The sequence below is a fragment of the Vulpes vulpes genome, chromosome 13 (assembly GCF_048418805.1).
Source record: "Vulpes vulpes isolate BD-2025 chromosome 13, VulVul3, whole genome shotgun sequence".
NCBI classification, from domain to species: domain Eukaryota; kingdom Metazoa; phylum Chordata; class Mammalia; order Carnivora; family Canidae; genus Vulpes; species Vulpes vulpes.
Window position 1 is genome coordinate 14,333,101 of NC_132792.1, and position 21,641 is coordinate 14,354,741.

Sequence of the window (21,641 nt, forward strand, 5' to 3'; positions counted from 1 at the left end):
CTCATAGCCCTGGAGGAAGAAGACCCTTGATGTCCTTGACTTAATTAGGGTGTTATAGTTCAAATGGAGCAGTTTGTGAGAGGAGGTTGGGTGGAGGGAGCACCTTTTGTGGTTAAATCTTCTTTTCATGGGCGTATTTATTGCTGGCGAGCTTGGGCAAGTGGGTGAGGGTGGGCGTGTGAGGAAGCAACCATTGATTATCGTCAAGGCTGTCATCCAGTTGATGGACAGGGATAATTAGTGGATTAGGCAAGCCCCAATCAGAGAATAAAAGCCCAGGAATGGTTTTTATGATGGATGGGCTTACCCAGTGCCTTTCATCTGAGGCCCTCGGGAGCCCTTCCTCTTACAGGATAGGGTGGGGAAGGGTGGTTTTGGGGACAAAGTCAGGGGCCCTGTCTGTCCTGCACACCCACTTCCAGAAGCTGCAGATGCTTGCCTCATGCTTGTAGAAGCACGGGATCCAGAGACCATTGCTGCTCAGATCAGAAGCTTCTGGAAACTTTGCTTTTCATTTCCCTGAAGTCCACACCTCGGGGTGACCTGGAAGAGGAGGAGGAGAGATGCTGTGGGCTGCACTGCTCATGCTCACCCTGAGGAGGTTCCTGCAAACCTCCCGAGGGACCTGGTGTCTGGAGTGGTGGCAACAGCAGCCTATGGAGATGTTCCACACTGTCTCTGTAACCTGGTAGAAGCAGATCAGTTCCGATGTCCATAGAAAACCTGAAGATGTGATCTAGTTACCTGTAATCGCACCACTACTGACAGCAGCTGGGAACATTTCTGGCTCATTCCTTATCAGACCTTTTTCTCCATGAAGGGTTTTTCTTTGTTTTGTGTCTTGTGTTTTCTTTTTCACACAGGTGAGGATCATGACCATTTCTAGGGCGACATTACAGCTCTCCCAGAGCATTTGCAGTTGTAATTGGGGCAGGGGGCTACTGTGTGTTTGGGGAGCCCTTGCACCTTCCTTCATGGACCAAGCAGGACCCAACCTGCTGGCTGAGTGGCCCCCTGCAGCCCCAGGGCTGGGCTGGGTCAGTTCATCTTGTCGCTTGTCCTTCTCAGAGTCAGGGTAGCACTTGAGCCATAAAATCGGTCCTCCCATTTCTCCCTCGGCTGCAAAATAACAATGGCACCTGCCTGGTCAGGTTGTTGTGAGCATTGGACAGAGGATGAACCGGGCTGTGCTGCTTGGTGTGGTGTGTGTGGCATCAGCCTCAGCATCACTTAGGTTGAACATGCACCATCCAGGCCCCACCTCAGACCAAGGGAATCAGAACCTGCGTTTCTGCAAGATCCCCAGGGGGTGGACCTGGAAGTGGAAGTGTGAGAAATGCTGATGGATGGACCTGGCTCCAAGCAGCTGTTTAGAAACTGGTGATGCTTCAGGCTGACATTAAGCATTATGGGGACAGTGACATTCAAGTCAAGAAAGAGCACTTAGGAGGTGACCATCCCGTCGTGCCTGTCATGTGCCCAAGACTTGAGTTCTCCGCAGCATGAGCACTGGTGAGCCAGCTTCCATCTGGAACCTATGCCCTGGACAGAAGCCTTTAGGTGGAACCCCACTCTCTAGAGCCTGCGCCCCCTCACCCCCAGGCTCCGGTTTATTTTCAGCTCCACTGAATTCTTCCTCCTTGTGAGAGCCTTTCTAGCTGTGGCTCCTCTCAAGTCACCCCTTCTGTGCCTGTGACTCCTGGCTCCTCCGTGTTCCCTGTGTGGTGGCACGGGTGTCTGATTCCCTCAGCTGTCCCCTGAGGTCCCGCTGTCACGGCGGGCTGGGCTGGGAGATGCAGTTGCTGCATTATTTATGGGGCATCGTTAACCAGCCTTGCCGATGAGTTACACACAGTTTATTCTTCTACTCCGTGTGTGGGATGCCATCCTGGGTCTCTGTTTAACACAGAACAAAACAAAGCAAAACAGAACCCCAAGCCAAAACAGCCACTGGCTGAGTCCTGCGCCCTGAACTGGGCAAGGGGCCTGTCCAGCCTTCTAGCTGTGGGGGAAGTGGTGCAAGGGGAGGGAGGAGAGGAAAGAGACTGGGGGTGTTCCCAGAGCTCAACTTTGAGGTTGGGGGTGGGGAAGCCAACTCACATATTTGCTTAAGTGGCCACAAATTCTTGGGGAATTGACAGAGATTTGGTGGGTCATTTATGGGTGGCTCAGTGGTTGCGTGTCACGATCCCAGGGTCCTGGGATCAAGTCCCACATTGGGCTCCCCGCAGGGAGCCTGCTTCTCCCTCTGTCTGTGTCTCTGCCTCTCTTTATCTCTCATGAATAAATAAATAAAATCTTTAAAAAAAAAATAAGAAAAAGACTTCATCTCCTCCCTGCCCTGTGCCCCTACCCCGCCCAGGGGACCAGGCTGTTGTTAGGTATGTGACTTATCACTCAGGTGGCTTGGGATTTAATATCACTCACTGTCTGCCTGGTCTTTCGCTGTCTTACTTGTGGTCACAGTGACCTTGCCCTTGAAGCTGCTCATGGTCACCTTGTCCATTCTCGCCATGTCCTGCATCTCCCCAGTGTAAGTGCCCTACCCCAGTGTCCCTTGGAGAGAGCCCACTTGTGTCCTCTGCTTCCCTGTTTTGTGCCAACTGTTGCTCTTACTAGAAATGTTTTTCCTTCCTTCCTCCATTTCTCTGTTCTCAAGCTCACAATGCATTTGGGGAGATTCAAGCTCATAGATGATGAATTGCATGATGGGAGGCAAGTAGGTGCATTTGAGAATGCTTTGAAAAGAGGTGACATTTGAGCTAGACTGGTGCTGATGGCTGAATAGTTTCTTAGATTGTTGAATGTCCCTGGAGGTTAGAAGAGAGAACAGCCATCAGTGGTGGTGTCTGTGGTGTGGGGAGCGTGGTGGGCTGCAGGGGTGTGAGCTGTAGCCTGTCTTCAGGGAAGCCCCACCCATCTTGCTGTAGGAAGGGGGGCAGTCTTGCAACTTGATTAAGGGAGTCCTTTACCTGTTTTTACACAAACTTGTTTTTGGAATGAGGACTTGACCTTTCTCTCAGAATCCAGTGTGGTGTGAGTTCTGTTTTCAACAAATTGTCTGGGATTCAAAACCTACCTTCCTTCTCCAAAGAAAGTCAAGGGCTTCCAGGGAGACGAGAGTCCCGTTGCCTGTGACTTTGGATTTGGGAGAGTCTGGGTGGCTGGCGGGAGTCTTCTTTTCTTTGATTCTGGTTTGTCTGGAAAGTTGTGAAACCTTTATGTGTTCTTGGGTGAACCCCACAGGGGTGTCTATGTGGAGACTTTCACAGCTCCAGGAATGCATTCCTTTGGGATTTCCTCAAACTGTGAACTGAGCCTGGTCAGAACCAGTGGCCTGGTGCGAGAGCTTTCTGGGACTCCTTAGTGGGCAGTGCAGATCAGAAAATTAAAGACTGTGTTGGAATTGTTTTTTGAAAGGGTTCTCAGTGGATATGGCATCTTGGTCTGCAGATCTCTTTCAAAACTTGAGTATATTCCCTTTGGCTCAGTTTTAGAGCCTAGAATAGGCCCAGGCTACCTTTGACTCTTCAGGTTCTTTTCTCTCCTTTGCCACTTCCTCCAAGCTTTTGAATTTTTATAGTAAAGCTATTTTTCAGGTGGGTAGAAACTTTTTTTTTTAACCTTGAAAGAAACTTAAAAAAAAAAAAAAAAACTAGATCGATCCAACATCATCTCACCTTTAAATTTTAATAACATTTACACATTTAAAAAAAAAATTCTCAACAAGGAGGTTTTGTCTTCTGTTCTTAGAAGTTCATTTTTCTTTTTTTTTAGAATCCATTAAATTATATATTGCCTAAAACAGGTGGGCCTGACACTCTTTGATAGACTGTCAAATATCATTAAATCAAGAGAGCTGCTTTTGGCAGCCTTCTTCTGGCTGAGTGGGTGTTCGTGGGTGGAGCGCTGTGTGCTGCACCCCTTGACTGGAGAGGGGTCCCTCCTTTTGTTGCTAATTTGGCGAAGACTGAAATGAGGCTTCCGAGTGGTGGGGGCAGATAAGTAGTTTTTTAAGTGCTTTGAGCAGTTGATTTCAGGCACATTCACGTCGATTTGAGTACTCCTCCTGCGGTATACTTAGGAACAGCACAGACTAGTCTGACACTATACCCCCAACTGGTTAACTGGTGCGAGATGCAGCTGGTTCTGTACTTAGGATGCAGCATGCAGGATTCCAGCCTGCATGGACAGTGTGAATTAGAGGCTTTAATATCTCTGCCAGCATCCTGAGTGAGATTCCAGGGGCCTGCAAACCCTTGGATCAATCCTGTCAAATGTTTCTTGGACACTTGACAGAGTGCCCACCACTGCATGGAGCACTTTGGATGTCTGATCTCAGTGATTTCCTCACACCTACCCTGAGGTTGTAGTGACTTAGCCTTCGTAGAGGTTGAGCGATTGTCTGAGGTCCCATTGCAGACCGGAGAACTAGATTCAATCCAGAAGGCCGGATTCCTGAGCTTGTGTCCCTTATTCCTTCCCTATATTCTTTCAGTGTTCTGTGATGGTGGTGGAATTGTTTGTTTTTATTATTTGTCTTTATAAGGAACAGGCCTTGAGAGGTAAAGTGATTTCCCCTAATACTTGACTGGCACACTCATGGCTAGCAATCAGGACTGTGTGCTCACTGCACAAACCTGTTGCCATTCTGGTGTGTTCTCAATGTGCCTCAGCTTTTTCCTAAATATTCTGGATCATCTCAGGGATCTTCCCTGGGAACCCCTGCATGGGAGTTTTGGTTGGTGCTGGGAAAAGGAAGGCCGAGCGGTCATGGTCTCCTTTGTGTAGATGTGGTACCTTTTGGCTAGAAGTTGGTGGTCAGTATGTCTGAACATCTTTAAGCTTTTAAGAAAGCTTCTCCTACTTTCTTGTGGATCTGAAAGAGAAGAGAAAAGGGTAGGTGAAGCTGTAATTGGTTGGTTGAACCTTGTGCTCTTAAGGATGCTGATGTCTATCTGGACAGAGATCTCCAGTGGCCGCCAGAGGACTTTGATCTCAGCCCTGACCCCTTTAATTACTTGGATATAGGTGTAGAAGGGGTGTTCATATTTGATAAGAAAATGGTAAATAGATTTGGTGTTGTGATTGGAATTCCCCATAATGTTTTGATGGGCCTGGAATGGTAGCCTGACCCGTCAAAGGTTCATTCAGCATAAGGTAAAATAAAGTTATGCTCTTGGGCAGAAGAAGCCCTCTGGGACACAAAGATGAGCTGGAGGCTATGTGGTTTAGCAGTATGGTGATCTGTGCATGGGAATTGGCATCAGTAGCTCAGGTGTAGCTGCCAAAGGAGTTCTGCCAGGATGGGGGCAGACAGGATCCCTTGCCCCGTGCAGTTTAAGTGCCCCGAGGGAGCAAATTGTCTCTTGGGGGAATAAATCCAGAGACCTGCAGTTGGGCCAAGCAGGGCTCAAATGCAGAGCTGATGGATGTGCTCTAGTGGCATCTGTGAAACAGACTTTAGGCTTTGGCAAATTCTTGGTGCTCTGGTTGCCAGAACCTCTAGTTTGATCTTAAAAAATATATATGATCACTGTTGTTTTCATAAAAATGATACGTTACCCTTATTTAAAACACACATACAAATAAGAAACTATGACCATACAGGAAAATACAAACAAGAAAGCAACACATGGGTCCACATTTTAGCTTCTAAAAGTAGCCCATTTTAACTTTGGTAAGACAATTTTCCAGATCTTTCTCTGCCATTTTCAGACACACTTGATAGCTAGAGAAATGTAGAAGGAGACGCTTTTATGGGAAGATGTAAAACAAAAATATATTTTGCTTTCATTTAACAGGAAAATTGAAACTGAAATGAAGTAATACTGAAGAAATTACTGAACTTCAGATGACTGTTTCTTCACCAAAAGAAATTAGTTTCCAAAGCATCCCTTTAAAGCAGTGGTTCTTCTTCTTTTTTTTTTTTAAAGATTTATTTATTTATTTTAGATAGAGAGAGTGCATGCAAGTAGGGGGAGGGGTAGAGAGATGGGGAGGGCATGGGGCTCCATCCCAACACCCTGAGATACTGATCTGAGCTGAAGTCAGGAGTCAGACATTTAATGGGCTGAAGCCACCCAGGCCCCCTTAAAGCAGTGGTGGTGCTGCTTTAACTGGGGATGATTTTGTCTCCTCTGGCATCTGGCAATGCCTGGAGACATTTTTGGTAGTCCCAACCAGTGACCTCTCTGAAATGTTACTGGCGTTTTGTGAACTGCGGTCAGAGATGGTGCCAAACACCCTATAATGCACCCCACAGTCCCCCCCCACACAAAAAAAGAACCATCTGGCCCCAAATGTCAGTAGTGGCAAGGTTGGAGAAACTGCACCCTAGGGTTAAGCAACTGAGATTATTAAAACCAGTAGGAAGACGAAATCATTGTGTTTTAGCTCAGTTTTAGACTGTTTTGATTGGGCTTCTCTAATGAAAGAGGAAATGATTAACTTCATTAGAATTTCGCTCTCCTCTCCTTAAACCACAAACTCAGGAGGTGGCTATGTTATGTCCACCATGTCAAGGTTCATAGCACTTTACATTCTGTCCTGCAACTATTGCCCCCACCCCCACCCCAGATGTTTAGTCTTAGCTTCATATTTAAATGATTCTGTGCCAAACTCCACTCTTGTAGCCATGGCTTCTCCTTTTATGGGTTTATTTTGCAATCCGTCTTGCTTAGCTACTGATCTTAATATAAATTGAATGTGTATGTGTGGGGAGGTGTCAAACCCAACTCAGGTTTGCTCCACTTGGAATTGCACGTGCAGTTTTTAGTTTGTGTCTGAGTACCACGCTTTAAAGAGTAGAGAGCTACTGGGCGGTGGCCCTAGGACTCTGCAGGGACGTGCTGCAACAGGGTCTTGGATAGAACATGAACTGCACTTGGGGAGAGAAGGGAAAGCTGTGGATGAATGTGTTGGTTATCCTCCATTCTTTGAAAAGATTTTCACATGGCAGCAAGGTTGGTCATCACCATGAGGGTCCCCAGAAGGTTCAAGCTAGTGCCGCATGACATGAAGGACACGGTGGCAGGTAGAGGCTGCCAGAAGAGAGTGTTGAGCTCCCTGTGAGCTGATGTGTGCTGGCGAACCACATGTTTTCCTGGTGTGGGTAGATGCTGGGTTCAAGCCATCAGCTGGGTGGCTCCATTTAAGTAACTTCTCAATCTTGAGATTCTGATCATCTACTAATGCTTCCCACGAGCCACCCATCCTGGGGAGGAGCTCCTATCACTCTGGTTCCCTCCTCCCCGCCCTTTGGGGATAAGGGGAGGGGGGAAAGCCACGGCTGCAGTCAGGTGGTTCAGGGCAGAGCCCTAAACGTTCTGTGGATCTTCTTGAATTTCTGAGTAATAGATGGTAGGTCCCTAGTGATCTATCACTGTATGCGTTAGATTCTGGTAAAACTGTTCCAATTGGCGTTTGTAGTATTAACAAGATAACAGGGCCTGAGCATATCCTAAACCTATTTCTGAGCCAGTACATTTGTATATAACCTGGGCAGCATATCCTAGACTGCAGAGGAAGAGAGCACACACAGATTGTTTCCTGTGTAATTGGACTTGGGTGTTCTGTTATTGTCTTAATCAGATGTCTATCACAGCATGCCTTACTGATTGATGACTTTGTTTTGTTGTAGGGGAGCTATCCAGTGTGGGAAGATTTCATAAACAAAGCAGGAAAGCTACAGTCCCAGCTTCGGTAAGTAGAGAAGCATGTCATCCCCAGAAAAATGACAACATCCCTTAGACAATGGATTGAAGAGGATAGACCGAGGCTGCTGATTGAGGTTAACTTTGGAAGCGTTACAGATACAGGAGCATGTAATGGGTTCTAATTTGAGCATTGCCACTTATTAGCCTTGTGTCTTGACCCCCGATTCCCATGTGTAAAAGTGAACTCCTATCTGCTCTGCCTTCTTCCACAGGAATTTTGAGAGTCCAGTGAGGTATTGTATGTAAGGTAATAATGGGCAGCATTTATGTAATGCTCGCCATGTGCCAGGCATATTTTTTTTGTGTGTGTGTGCCAGGCATATGTTAATTAAAGCTCACAACCCCAGGGGATAAGTATAGTTATTATCCTCAATTTACTGATGAAAAAATCTGAGGCACAGATAAGCTAAGTAACTCGTCCAAACTCACACAGCTAGTAAATTGCAGAGCAGGGATTTTAATCTGAGTCTGGCTGCATAGTCTGTTCTGCTCACTGCCTATTCCTTATAAAGAGTTTACGGCTTACTGTTGTATAATTCCATGTGCGTGAAATGTCTAGAAAACACAGATCTGTAGAGACAGATGTAGATTAGTAGTTGTCTGGGACTAGGGGAGGAAAAGGAGATTGAGTACAAATGGGCAGGAGAATCTTTTTGGGGGGATGGAAATGTTCTAAAATTGGCTTGTGGTAGTGGTTGCAGAATTCTAAGTTTACTAAAAAAATTGTTGAGTCATACAACCAAAAAGGGTGGATTTTATGGTATGCAAATTATGCCTCAATAAAGCTGCTTAAAAAAGAACAGGATCTAGGGCTGAGCTGCTCTATGGGGGCTATTATTGTTGCCTTGTCTTGTGCTTGTTCATGTATCATTTGATATGAAGTAGGAAATTTGTTAGCATCTTCTTGTGACAGCTATGTGCTTTCAGTCAGTGGGGAGAAGGGCTACCCACCTAGTGGGTGCTCCATGAGGGATGGGACATTTTAAAAAGCAATTAATTTTCATGATTCCTGTTCATGGCATAAGGGGGATGACATCAGTTGGTTTGGATGTATGGTGGTGGTTTTCCAGAGGACAAAGCAGGTAGATGTTTTCTAGGATACAAAGCCACATGGACAACATGATGCTCTTGATCCTTTGCCCATGGATGTCAGGGGTTACTGCCCAGGACTTTAGCCATAAGACTGGACATTCCATGGCACCTCTGTAGATCAGGAGAGAACTCTAGAAGTAAGGATCTTTCCCCTTCCATCCTGGTGGCTTTGTGGGTCCTGGGAATTCTATCCTGTGAACCTAGGATTTCTCAAGCCATGAGTGGTCTTCCAGATGGACAGTCAACTTGGGCATACGATCCCTTCTCTGCTTGTCAAATCCTTTACCATTTTGGTGCATAGGAACTTGTACAGACAAAAGAAGAAAACCCCAAAATCTTGTAAAGGATTTCTGCTGGGCCAGCTCCAAACTCCTTTGTCTGCAAACCCCTGGGGAGGCCTTCACTAGCCTCACGTTATCCAACTACACCTACCCTTCCGTTTCTGCTACTATTCTGATTAATTTCCAACAGTTAGTCTCCCTCCTGTAGGAGGTCCCTCCTAGAATAAACCAGAAAAACATTTAAGTATCCCTCCTCCACCACCCTGCCTTGTTTCTTATCTGGCCTCATTTAATTGTCTGGCAGCCTTTTAGGGTTGACCAAGGAGAAGATCCTCTCTTCCCCTTTTACCAAAGAGGAAGCCAAAACTTAAAGTAATTAAATGTTTATTGCAGCCTAATCAGTTACAATAAAACTTAAAGCAATCTTTTTTTTTTTTTTCAAAAGATTTATTTTAGAGAGTGGGAGAGGGGCAAAGGGGGAGAGAATCCTGAAGCAGATTCCCTGCTGAGCTCAGAGTCTGCATGGGGCTAGATCCCAGGACCCTCAGATCATCATGATCTGAGCCCAAATCAAGAGTCGGCCACTTAACTGATTGAGCCATCTAGGAGCCCCAAACTTAAAGCGATCTTATCCTCATTGGTACAAAGAACATTTTATATTCTTTGACAACATTTAGGCCTCCTGAGGACAGGGACCATTTATTTTGTCAAACTAGTAGTACCCAACTGAGAGCCTCATGCTCATGGTTTAGTTTTCTGTAGTAAAGAAAGGATAAGAAGACTGTAGAAGAGATGAATAAGCTTGGAGTATATACATGAATCACTCTCTGCTGCCGGTACTTGCATGTTGGCTCTGTCCCATCAGAGAACTAAGTGTCTCATGACAACAGCAGACAATGAAAATTGTACTCATGGGAAGGTAGTATTTAAAAGTTCCTGATTCCTTACACTTGACCACTATCCTCATTTTCAGGGGAGCCCTGGTGACCATGTAGTACACAAGGCACCTCTACAGCTGGCTCATTAAATTGGGATGATTGGCAGTGACTTGAACTAGAATAAATCAAGCCATTGTGTCAGATATTAATTGTAAATCAGAATGAGCTATTTATAAATCCCAGGATGTTTGATAAAGCTAACTTTTTCCAGGGTTTGCATTTGATGTCAGCTCTTTGAAAAATATGCTTCAAAGGGTTTTTTTTTTTCTTTTGGTTCTGTGAGTTTGTCATTTTTTTTTTTTTTAATTCGAGCAGAATATTTTCTTGCTCTACTGGAAAATATCAGGCCTCATTCTGCAGTTTGGCACTAAGGGACTGTTGCTGGATGTTTTTTGGGGGGCGAGGGGGAATCACTTCCAGCTCCTTCCAGAACCTTCTGTGTCAGAGCTATTGCTGCTAAGATACAGGGTCATTTCTTCAATTCCGTCTTAAACTCCTTTTTTTCTAGTCCTTATTCTCATGTTCTGCCTTCAACAGCTTTACATTCTTAAGAATGCAGAGTAAAGACTAGATTTATATATGAAACACTTGGTGATGAGCTTTATGCTCCATGTTGGATTGTGAAGTCCGTGTGGTGAGTCTTGGGGCTGGCTGGTATGTTCTAGCTCTCTATGGCCCTTGAATGGAGCGGAGCTTACTCTTCATTGGATGACATCTGGGGATCACAGCACTAGGAACCGGTAGACCACAGAGTGCTCAAGAGGACGTGAAGAACTCAAAATAATTTCTAGGACAGAAGATGAGTATAGTGACTTCTCCTCAATCTCAGCTTTGAGGAATTCAGAAGATGCAGTTGAGACAGCCTTCTAAGGTTGAAAAAATAGTGTCTTTGTTTCATTATAAGTACGATTTAGGGGGAAAAGTCACACGGCTCAGAGCTTGTCTTGAGGCAGGATGAGCACAGGACCATGCATCCTGCTGGGCTACCTGTTCCAGTTCTGAGACGAACTGGTGATCTTGAAAGTCACTCTGAACTTGTCTCAGTTTTCTCATCCCTAAAATGAATTATTTGAAGCAGAGGCTCTCTCTCCAAGATCCCATCTCCCAGTCCACGTATAGATGCCGTATGCCTACTCTAAAATTAATTTCACCTGTACCATTTATAGTTTTTAATGATGTTTTTCTTTGAGGTTAGAAACACCTGTCTTTCCTCCTTTGTGAAATTTGGCCCGGTAATTATGTTACGTTCTCAGGTGGAACGGGATGGGAAGAATTGCCAACATTTACCGCCCAGCACCCAATGCGCTGGTTATTTTTGGGAGAATGCGCTAATAGGAGGAGAAATGCTTCCTGAGAAAACAAGTGGGCCTTCATTCAAAGCCAGTCCTCGTCCATGTTCATTTGAGTCATTTCTCCTAGAAGGTCACATTCAGTTCCCTGCAAAGGTGTTAACCCTTTAGCTGTAATGAATTTGTGTGAGAGATTCCTCATGCTTCTGTTATGTTTGCGTTTTAGGACCACAGTAGTAGCAGCAGCTGCCTTCTTGGATGCCTTTCAGAAAGTGGCCGACATGGCGACCAACACACGTGGTAAGCAGATGGAGGGACAGCTTCTAGTGCCAACCAGATCCAGCCTGTGGGCTCTTACCCCTTGGGTGACTTCACGATGGGTCAGAGCTGAGCTGACTCATGGTTTTAACTTCCTAGAAAACTGTGGGATTCCACATATTAGAAGTTGCAGATAGTTCTCCAGATAACGAAGCATGTGAGAAGAAGAATGAAAAATAGAGAAAAGGAACCACAGTTTGTGCAGGAGGTGCCTTGATATGTTATGTAGATCGCTTTTAATGACATGCAGGTTGCAGAGCCTTGAACTGTGTGTTCGGTTGCAGTTTGTTTTTTCCTTCCTCACACTGGTTTTCCCAAGGCTTTCCTTACTTACTGCCTCATGGTGAGGGAAGCAGTGAGAATGATTGGACAGACTATTTTTCTGCAAAGAACACTTGTGTACTTCAGGTCCTGTTTTGTTGGATCTGTGTGTCTCCCACGTTTGACTGCAAACCCCTTGAGGCTATGACTATGACTTATTCATCTTGGAACTCCTCCCCCAAAATAGTGCCTAGGACATAGCAGGTATTTTAAAAGTATGTGTATTAAGTCAATGAACAAAGGGAAATCTTTGCAATTTTTAATAGTTTCAATGACTATAATAAAATATGTGAGAGGTATAAAGAAGAAAATGAAGCTCCTTTATCCGCCACCACTGTCAGAAAGACATTACCCCATCATAGAGACTTTGTCCAACGGGGGTTGCTTTCCTTTTCATTACCAGGCAGAGAAGCTCTCTTGCCTCTCTCTTTTTTTTTTTTTTTTTTTTTTTTGCCTTATTTTTCTGTTTGCTTTGTATACTGTCTGTTCATTATCTTGGTAACATTGGAAAACGTGTGTGTCAGGGGTAAGTTTTGGGAGTTTGCTCTAAGTCACACAAGGGTTTATCTTTTAACTTCTCTGAAACACATGATAGATCCCTCCTGTGGGTTTCATTTGGCACCCCTTTACCATTGGTGCTTCAATATTCCAATGAATTTGCAGTAAGGACACTTATTCATTCGAGAAACTTGAGAACTGCTATTATTTTAGATATTATTATGGGACCACAAAAAAACAATATATTATTTATTCTCCTTGTTCTGGAGGGACTTGCATTTGAGTCGGGGGAAAATGGAATATGTGAATAGAGAATTTTGAGATAGAAGTAATATGTTTGGTATGGTAATAGTCATAGAACAGCGTGCTGGGGGAATATAGAAAAGTGAGCAATTAGCTCAGCTCAGGGAATTGAGGTTCTCCCAGGGGAGGTAATATTTCCCCTTATTTCCAACGTGGGCACACGATGTTCCCTCAGAGAATGTGATGGAGATACCAGAGCACTGGTTGGAAGAATTTGATCTGGCTGGTCAGCTTGATATGGGTCTTAATTCATATATTTTCTTATTCACTTAAAAAATCATTACATAGTTGACAGGTGTCCATTATACCCTTCCTGCTTGCACATTCTAAAGATTCTGTAATGTTTCACATGATCTTGGCCAAAAGGTCGAGAAGCAATATTCTGTAATGTTTAAGCCAGCGATCGTCACTATTAGTGTTTTTGAGTCTGTTTTAGAATATTCTACTTCAGTCTCTGGAACTGGACTTGTCCGTCATTTTGATGTCTTTCTAGGAAGCCATCAGAATGTGTCTTCCTGAAAAGATTTGCTCTACTATCTGAAAGAACTGAGATAGTTGGCATTGCATTTTTGAGACCCTTTGATTCTTAATAAGTTTTTATATTTTCATATTTAATTACTGATTGGATCCTAAAGGATGGAATAGAGCAATACCCCCGAGTTCCCATAATTGCCAACAGCAGGAACTGGGGTTTCTGCAGAGGCTGTTCTCCGGAGTGGCTCTCTATGGGAAACCAGAGAGCCTGCAGGTCTTGTGGTTGCAGGGAGGAAAAACAGAGCAATCGTCTGTGGGAAAAGAAACCAGAATAGCTTCTCTGTGGTGGTGATGGAGGTAGAGTCGCAGCTTGGAGGTGAAGTATTTGACAAAAGACAAATAATGTCACGGTGAACAGACCCTTGCTTTGATGTATTTTTAAACCACTTGATTTCAGGTCATTTTTAGCGATGCCAGAATAACTTTACATCTTGCCGTCTCTATAATCCATATGCACTGGGGGAAAAGAACTTTGTCTTGAGTGTAAGAACTCTCAAATGACCTCAAAAGGGTATGGCTGATAGAAAGAAGGTATATTTTATGGAGATAAGGGGGAAACATGAAGGTACTTCTCATATGGTCAACAAGCATCAGAAGTGATTTTTATGAAGTTATTTTTAACTTAAAAATTGAAAAACGTAGACCATGTGCTTTTTGTTTAAAAAATTCCTTTAACAGGGATCCCTGGGTGGTGCAGCGGTTTGGCACCTGCCTTTGGCCCGGGGCGCGATCCTGGAGACCCAGGATCGAATCCCACGTTGGGCTCCCTGCGTGGAGCCTGCTTCTCCCTCTGCCTGTGTCTCTGCCTCTATCTCTCTGTGTGACTATCATGGATAAATAAATAAAATCTTTAAATAAAATAAAGATTTATATTAAAAAATAAAAAAAATAAAAAATTCCTTTAACAAAGTCTATAAAGTAAAATCTACCCTCCCAGTACCCCTTGCAGAGATTAGGTTGAGTGTCGTTCATAGACTGGGGGTTTTTTGTTTGTTTTGTTTTATTTATTTGCCTATATAAACATGTCTGGGAGGAAAAAAGGTAGTTGCAGAACAATGTGTAGAATGATACATGGAGTAAAGTACATCTAGATGATCTGAAGGTAGCCTGTATGGAGCACATTCCCATGCTTTTACTCCACGGTATGTTGTAATTATCTTTCTACATCCATACCTGTGGATCTGCCTCATTCCAGCGCCCAAATGGAATTTCATTATCTGGACACAGCACAATTAATATCACTCTGCTGTTGATGGAAATTTAGGATATCTCCTTATTTATTTGCTGTTATAAGCCATGCAGCAATTAATGCCCATGTTATACATCCTTTGGGAGATCTGTGTGTAATCTGTTTTTAATAGTGTGTGCATCTCTACGGAAACAATCTGTAGAAAATGCTTCATGGTTTTCATACTGTTTTGGTCAGTGGCAAATACATTTGGACTTATGGTCATTATAGGCTGTGATTCTGTGGTTTGCAGTTTGATATCTACCCTCTACAAAAGTCCTTTGTAAAAAAAAAAATTTATTATTTTTTTGCTTAGAGCTTTTGGATGTATTTTTTGAGTTCTTCTTGCTTGAAGTGATAGAGGGGAATTTAAGTACATCTCTTTTGGGCATGCATCCAGAATCTCAAGTTAGTATGTCTCTGGTTTCCAAAATATTAGCATTCCATATTGTCTCCCAAAGCTCTGAAATTCCTTGGTCCTTTCTAGCTAATATTTTGCACTAGCTAGTAATACAATTTATTTAGGAAAAACTTTTAAAGCTACTCACTATAGGAGCAAAATTAACGGAGTCATTATATAACTTGTTAAATAGGATGTGAAAGTATGTTAGAACTCTATTTTGTTAATTATACAAGTGCATATAAGTTGCTATTATAATGCACACATTATATTATTGTATTGTTGTATTTAGATTAATAAATAATTAAGCCATAATGGAGTTTGAGAATTTATTAGCACCATTGTACAGCTTCGTATTTTGTTGATTGTGTACTCTGAAATGAACATACAATTTGTAGTTAGCATGAAAGTACACCTTTTCCCATGTTACTGGCTACAAAGAATTAGTGTCTAGGCACTTGCTAGGCATGGAATGCCAGACTTTGTGGAGCAGGTCCCCATCTTCTTCGTGTCCATAATGGACCAGCAGATGGCCTGTCATTGGAGTTGTGAAATGTTTGGACTGACTGGTATGCAATTGTCTGAGTTACTTTAAAAAAAAAAAAAAAAGAGAGAGGGCAGCCCCGGTGGCGCAGCGGTTTAGCGCCGCCTGCAGCCCAGGGCATGATCCTGGAGACCCTGGATCGAGTACCACGTCAGGCTCTCTGCATGGAGCCTGCTTCTCCCTCTGCCTGTGTCTCTGCCTCTCATTCTCTCCCTGTGTCTCTATGAATAAATAAATAAAATTTAAAAAAATAAAAAAAAAGTAAATTCGTTTAAAAAAAAAGAAAGAAAAGAAAAAGACTAAGGGTTGGGGGGTTGGGGTGGAGGGCTTTCTCAGCTCTGGACAGCAGAGGCACCATCTTGGGGAATAGCATTCCACTACCTGTGAGCATGCCCTTGCACACTGGACCCTGCTCCCTGTTTCACTGGAAACTAGGAATACTAAGCTGATGGAGAACCCCCTGCCTTAGTCAGCACTGGCCTTTCACACCACTGCATTGTTTGCTTGTGTCAGCAAGGGCCTTTGAAGAGCATAATGCTGTGTGACTTTCATTTCTGGCTGCCTCTATGTGCCTGTGTAATTTCTTTATAGCTTTGAAAAACCATCTCAGGGCTGTTTAGATAATGATACACCAAACCCAGAGTGAGGACTTTAAGATTTTATGAAGAAAGGAAATGGATCCCTAGCTGACTAGATCATCTTTAATGTCCAGAAGTCTTTATATTATCACTTGAAAAAATGGGCCTGGTTTCAATACTGGAAATCATAATAGCTAACCTTTATTGAATAGTAATACAGGGTGGGCTCTGTTCTAAGAGCATCATGTATGATGTGTCTATTCTCACAATGTGAGATACGTTCTTGTGATCTCCATTTTAGGTGATAAAATCGGGTTGAAGAGAACTTAACCTAAACCTCGGTTACATGGCTAGTGAGTGATAAAAGGAGTCTGGCCCAGAGCCTAGATTTTAACCATTAAATTATGATTCCTTATGTAAGGAGCTCCCGGATTTAGTAAAAGCTTATATTTGTTTTTAAAGTTACTCAATCCTGAATGCATTAAAAAAAGATTTTATTTATTTATTCATGAGAGGCAGAAAACTAGGCAGAGGGAGAATCAGGCTCCCTGAGGGGAGCCCAATGCAGGACTTGATCCCAGGACCCTGGGATCACAACCTGAGCTAAAGGCAAATGCTCAACCACTGAGCCTTTTAATACAGGTTCCCCCCATTAGAAGAATCTATGTAGCACCTTAGAGTAACTTAGATTGGGAGCTGTGATGCCTGGGTTTGTCTTCTGGCTTTGCCAACTCTGCAGGCCTGAGTAAATTACCAACCCCCACCCCCGACCCCTTATCCACAGGGGATATGTTCCAAGACCCTCAGTGGATGTCTGAAACTAGGAATTGTCCTGAACCCTATATATACTGTTTTTTCCAATATGTATGTACCTATGAGATATTTTAATTTATAAATTAGGCTCAGTAGGAGATTAACAACAAAAACTAATAAATTTTATTAGAACAGTCATAATATGCTGTAATAAAAATTATGTGAATGTGGTCTTTCTGTCTCTCAAAATATTTTCATGTCCCCTACTTGTGATGATGTGAGATGATAAAATGCCTATGTGATGAGATGAAGTGAGGGGAATGATGTAGGCACTATGCCATAGCATTAGGTTCCTGTTGGACCTCCTGACAGTTTGTCAGAAGGAGGATCAGCTGCTTCCAGACCACAGTTGGCTGTGGCTAACTGACACTGCACAGAGTGAAAACCACGGATGGGGGCGGGGGGACTACTATATATTTCACTTTTCTGGGCTTTAATTTCCCCAACTCTAAAAGGGGTTTTCCCAGGACAGAGTCCTAGATGATCACGAGTAACCTTTCTTGGCTCTAATATTCTATGATTTGAAAAATCTCATTTGGCCCTATTAAGTCCATAAAATATGAATGAAGTTGGACATCCAAATTCTCTCCCCTAGGTTATCTTTAGAGTTTCCAATTTTTGCCCTGGAGATGAAGTGGAGGAAGCAATGTTAAGGATAGGATAATGAAAGAGAGAGGGTTAGAAGAGAAAAATAAAGGTCCTGCTCAGACCTGCAGTGTGTGCTTGAGAAGAGCAGTTGGAAGCTAGAACTTTTAGGACTGCCATGAAGGTTCAAAGGACCAGAGGTGTGCTTCATTCAGCGAGCCTGGATTGCCGAGGTTCTGTGCATTGGTGAAGAAAGTCTTCGTGGCTTACAATGGATAAAGCAGTCATGGTTCTTGCAAATAGTTACGTGTTTTTAGTATATGTTACCTATTTTTAATATACATTTTGTTAAATGCCAGGATCTTCAGATCTTGCTGTATGGATCATAATCACTCAGGAAGTTGGTTGTTTTTTGTTTTGTCTTGTTTTTTTTTCATAGAGATGGGGAGAGAAGAAGGGAGAATCTCAAGCAAACTCCATGCTGAGCTTAGAGCCCAACATGGGGCTTGATCCCACAACCCTGAGATCATGACCTGAGCCAAAACCAAGAGTCAGATGCCTAACCGACTAAGCCACCCAGGTGCCCAAGAAGTTGGTTTTGAAGATTTCAGGGCCCTCCCTTATATCTGTGGAATCAGATGGGTGTGGGTGGGACCTGGGAATCTCAGATTTTTTTTAAAGTTCCTCAGGAGATTTTACTCCCTGGTGAGGTTTGTGCCTCTTGCCATGAGCCACCTGTCCAGTGGCATCTCTGCCAGTGGCTGGCAGTTCCACCCACAAAGAAATGCTCATGGCTCCCTGAAACCCATAAAGCCTTTGATCCCTGTCTTCTTGTACATGTGCATTCCAGATCTGGAATGTCCTCCTCACTCCACCCCCTGTCCGCCTCCTTTAGATGCTCAAGGATTTGCTGCTTGTTTTCCCAGAGCCAGGTTAACAGTCACATCACCCATGACACTTCTGGCCCCAAGGTAGAGGGAGACTTCAGGCCTCAGGGCTCTGCAGCGCATGCTTGTGCCAGTGTGTATGTGGCTCACTGTGTCCTCACTGGCTTCCTACTAGAATGCACGCCCCTCTAGGACAGGCCTGCAGCCTGCTCCTCTTGGAGGATCCCAGGCACCTAGATGCTCAGTGTCTGACATTTGGCAGGGTGCAGACAATGTTTGATGAACAAATGACTGAACGTGGACAACTGTTAGCATTCTTGCATGGCCCTCGGTGAACCTGAGTGAGGAAGGCTGTCCTTATTGGGGGCACGAAGCTGTTGGATGGAATCTTGGTCGGATAACATTTGAGGGTTCAGAATTCAGATTTTAGCTGCCCCCTCCCTGAGGTCCAGCCTGCTGTGGAATATGTGACTCCTCTATGATGTAGCTGAAGAGGGCCTGGCAATCCCATGATGCAGCCACAGGAAGGGGCAGGTGGTGGGCTGGGCCCAGGGAAGAGAGGGAACCTCCTCAGGGAGGAGGTGCTGGGCTGCTGTTTCCAAGAGGCAGCCAAACTGGTTTTGTTTGCCTCTGAGTTTTATTTTAACTAGGCGATTTGAGATTTCACTGGCCCTTAACTTCTGGATTGACTTTGGTATTTAAATGAGACTCTTTCCATATGAGAGCCTTATGATTTCTACCTAGGAAGCTACTTAGCCACACTTGAGGTGGAGGGTGGGGGTGGGGTTGGGGGTGGAGGGGATGGGGGGATTAATTATTTAAAAAAAAATCATAAAACCCTTCTCACAGGCCTGGAAGCTGAATATTCTTTGAATACGACCTTAAAGGAATATCGACAGATCCATTCACTGATTTGAAATAAAAAGGTCTAAAATTGTAATCTGCTGATCCCTAGATAAGGTGGTAGATCATGAACTGTTATTTTTGGTTACTGTCTTTGAGATTTTATTGCCTCTAGGAAAAGAGAGAACTTAAAAAGTATTTGGGAAACAAGCTCAGTTGTGATTTTTCTTTAAGAGCTTAGCTTGTTTTGAAAAGTTCAAGGATTGCATATTAATTTTTCTGATGATCTTATTCTGAGGGTTTACAGATAACAGGAGAAAAAGGAGTCTAGCATAAAGCATCTTCTGGAGCCTGGAGAGGTTTAATTTTGCTGAGAGCCTGTATAGAGCCAGAAGAGGGGCACCTTAGCTCTAATTTTCCAGAGCCTGGCACATCTTCAGTGCCCAGGAAACAGTTGCTGATGTATTAAAAATTTTTGTAGAGTCAAACGCTTCATAGCTTGCAGAGAGGGTGGATGGACCATCAGCTGTATTCTCTCATATTTTTAAACATGAGCCTAGGTATGCTGGATGGAAGATGACATAGAAACTTGCCATTGCTTTTTGTTTCCAGAGTTTTGAACTTCTTGATTTTGATTCATATGAATTATACCGAGGAAGCCCTAAGCAAATTTTGCCCCACTCATGGTTAAGTCTTCACTGGTCTGATGTTGGTGGATGTGGGGAGTAAGAACATTTGTATTTGGTTGAAGTGGGAAATTGGCTGGGCAAAGACAAAGTCACCTTTTCTCTCCCATTTCTTTTGTTTGTTTTGTCTTTAGTTGCAGGCCCAGTGCCAGGACTGGACAGGTGCTGTGTATGCCATGGGGTCCTGGCCCTGTGTGGAGCTTTTGGGCCAGGCTGTTCTGTGAGATGCTGGAAATGTTCTGTGTTTTCACTGCCCAGTATGGTAGTTACTTGCCACATGGGGTTATTGAGCACTTGAAATGTGGCTAGCATAACTGAGGCACTGAATTTCTGATTTTTAAAAATTTGAATTAATTTAAATTATATATATAACTAACTGCATTGCTGAGGACTGTGGTGGTGGTACCAGGATCTGTGATGGTAGCTTCGGGAACTTCCATCAACTTTTCAAGCCACTCCATACTTAAATGGGTATCTGTGTAGGAGTACATATACATCTATTTTTGTATTTAATATCTGTCATCAGGGATCCCTGGGTGGCGCAGCGGTTTAGCGCCTGCCTTTGGCTCAGGGCGCGATCCTGGAGACCCGGGATCGAATCCAACGTCGGGCTCCCGGTGCATGGAGCCTGCTTCTCCCTCTGCCTGTGTCTCTGCCTCTCTCTTTCTCTGTGTGTGACTATCATAAATAAAAAAAAAAGGGGGGGTGGAATCTTAAGTGAGGAGTATTGAGACAAACTAGAAACCATTAGAGGGAGAATGGCTCTACCCAGTACATGTAATAATGTTTATGACACATGGGTCAAAAGAAAATAGAACATGCAAATTATGTGTGCACTAAATGGAAAAACACAAATCATGCAGTCTTTTAAAAAAAGAAAAAAAAGAAAAAAAATGTCTATCATCATAGTCTCAATCTCACATGAAGTCCAAATAAAAAATTTGTAAGTTGTTGCTATTTATGGTGATATTTAACCTAGCTCAAAAGTGTGTGCCTGTTATGCAAACAGCTTCAGGATATAAATTCTCCACCTCCTATGGAGATTTTGGAGTTGTCTTTGACCTACAAAGGGATGACATAAAAAAATACAGTGCCTTTCTAAGTGTGTTCAGAAATGCATATCCTGCTTGTCGATTTCACTATCTTGATGCTTTTTCACTCTGACAGGCCTTGAATCATTTTAACTCATTACCACTATACATTTAATCATATACATTCTGCTTGGAATTAGAACAACTTGTTAACAATGACCCTATGAGGGGGTGCCTGGGTGGCTCAGTCCTTTAAGTGTCTGACTCTTGCATTTTGGCTCAGAGCATGGTCTCAGGGTCCTGGGATTGAGCCCCATGTCGAGCTGTGCTCATTGTGAAGTCTGCTTAAAGCTTCTCTTTCGCTCTCCCTTTGCTCCTCTTCCTGCTCTTGTTCTCTCTCTCTCAAATAAATAAATAAATAAATCTAAAAATAAAAAATAAAAAAAAGTAAAGGCCCTCAGGGCACATCTGGGTGGCTCAGTCGCTTTAGCTTCTGACTCTTGGTTTGAGTTTAGGGCATAATCTCAGGGTCCCTGAGGGGAGTCTGCTTGATTCTCTCCCTCTGTCCCCCACCCTGCTCACGTGCATGTGATCTCTCTCTCTCTCTTTCTCTCTCTCAAATAAACCTTTAAAAAAGTAAAATAAAAATGGCCCTATGAATGTGAAGTTTGTCTTACCAGTTTCCATTTTTTAAAAGTGATTATTTTTTGGTTTGCTTTATATGAAATTCAGATTTGGTATTGAATCCAGCATA

General features: G+C 43.5%; 1 protein-coding gene across 15 annotated transcripts in view; it reads left to right on the top strand.

The window, feature by feature from the left end:
- Positions 1-21,641, top strand: part of MTSS1 (MTSS I-BAR domain containing 1) — a 163,339-nt gene that overhangs the window by 14,990 nt on the left and 126,708 nt on the right. For all 15 annotated transcript variants that reach the window (XM_072733947.1, XM_025993431.2, XM_025993424.2 and 12 more), the window contains exons 2-3: positions 7,643-7,704; positions 11,545-11,618. In XM_072733947.1, coding sequence (XP_072590048.1) covers positions 7,643-7,704; positions 11,545-11,618 — 136 coding nt within the window. The remainder of the gene's footprint in view (positions 1-7,642; positions 7,705-11,544; positions 11,619-21,641) is intronic.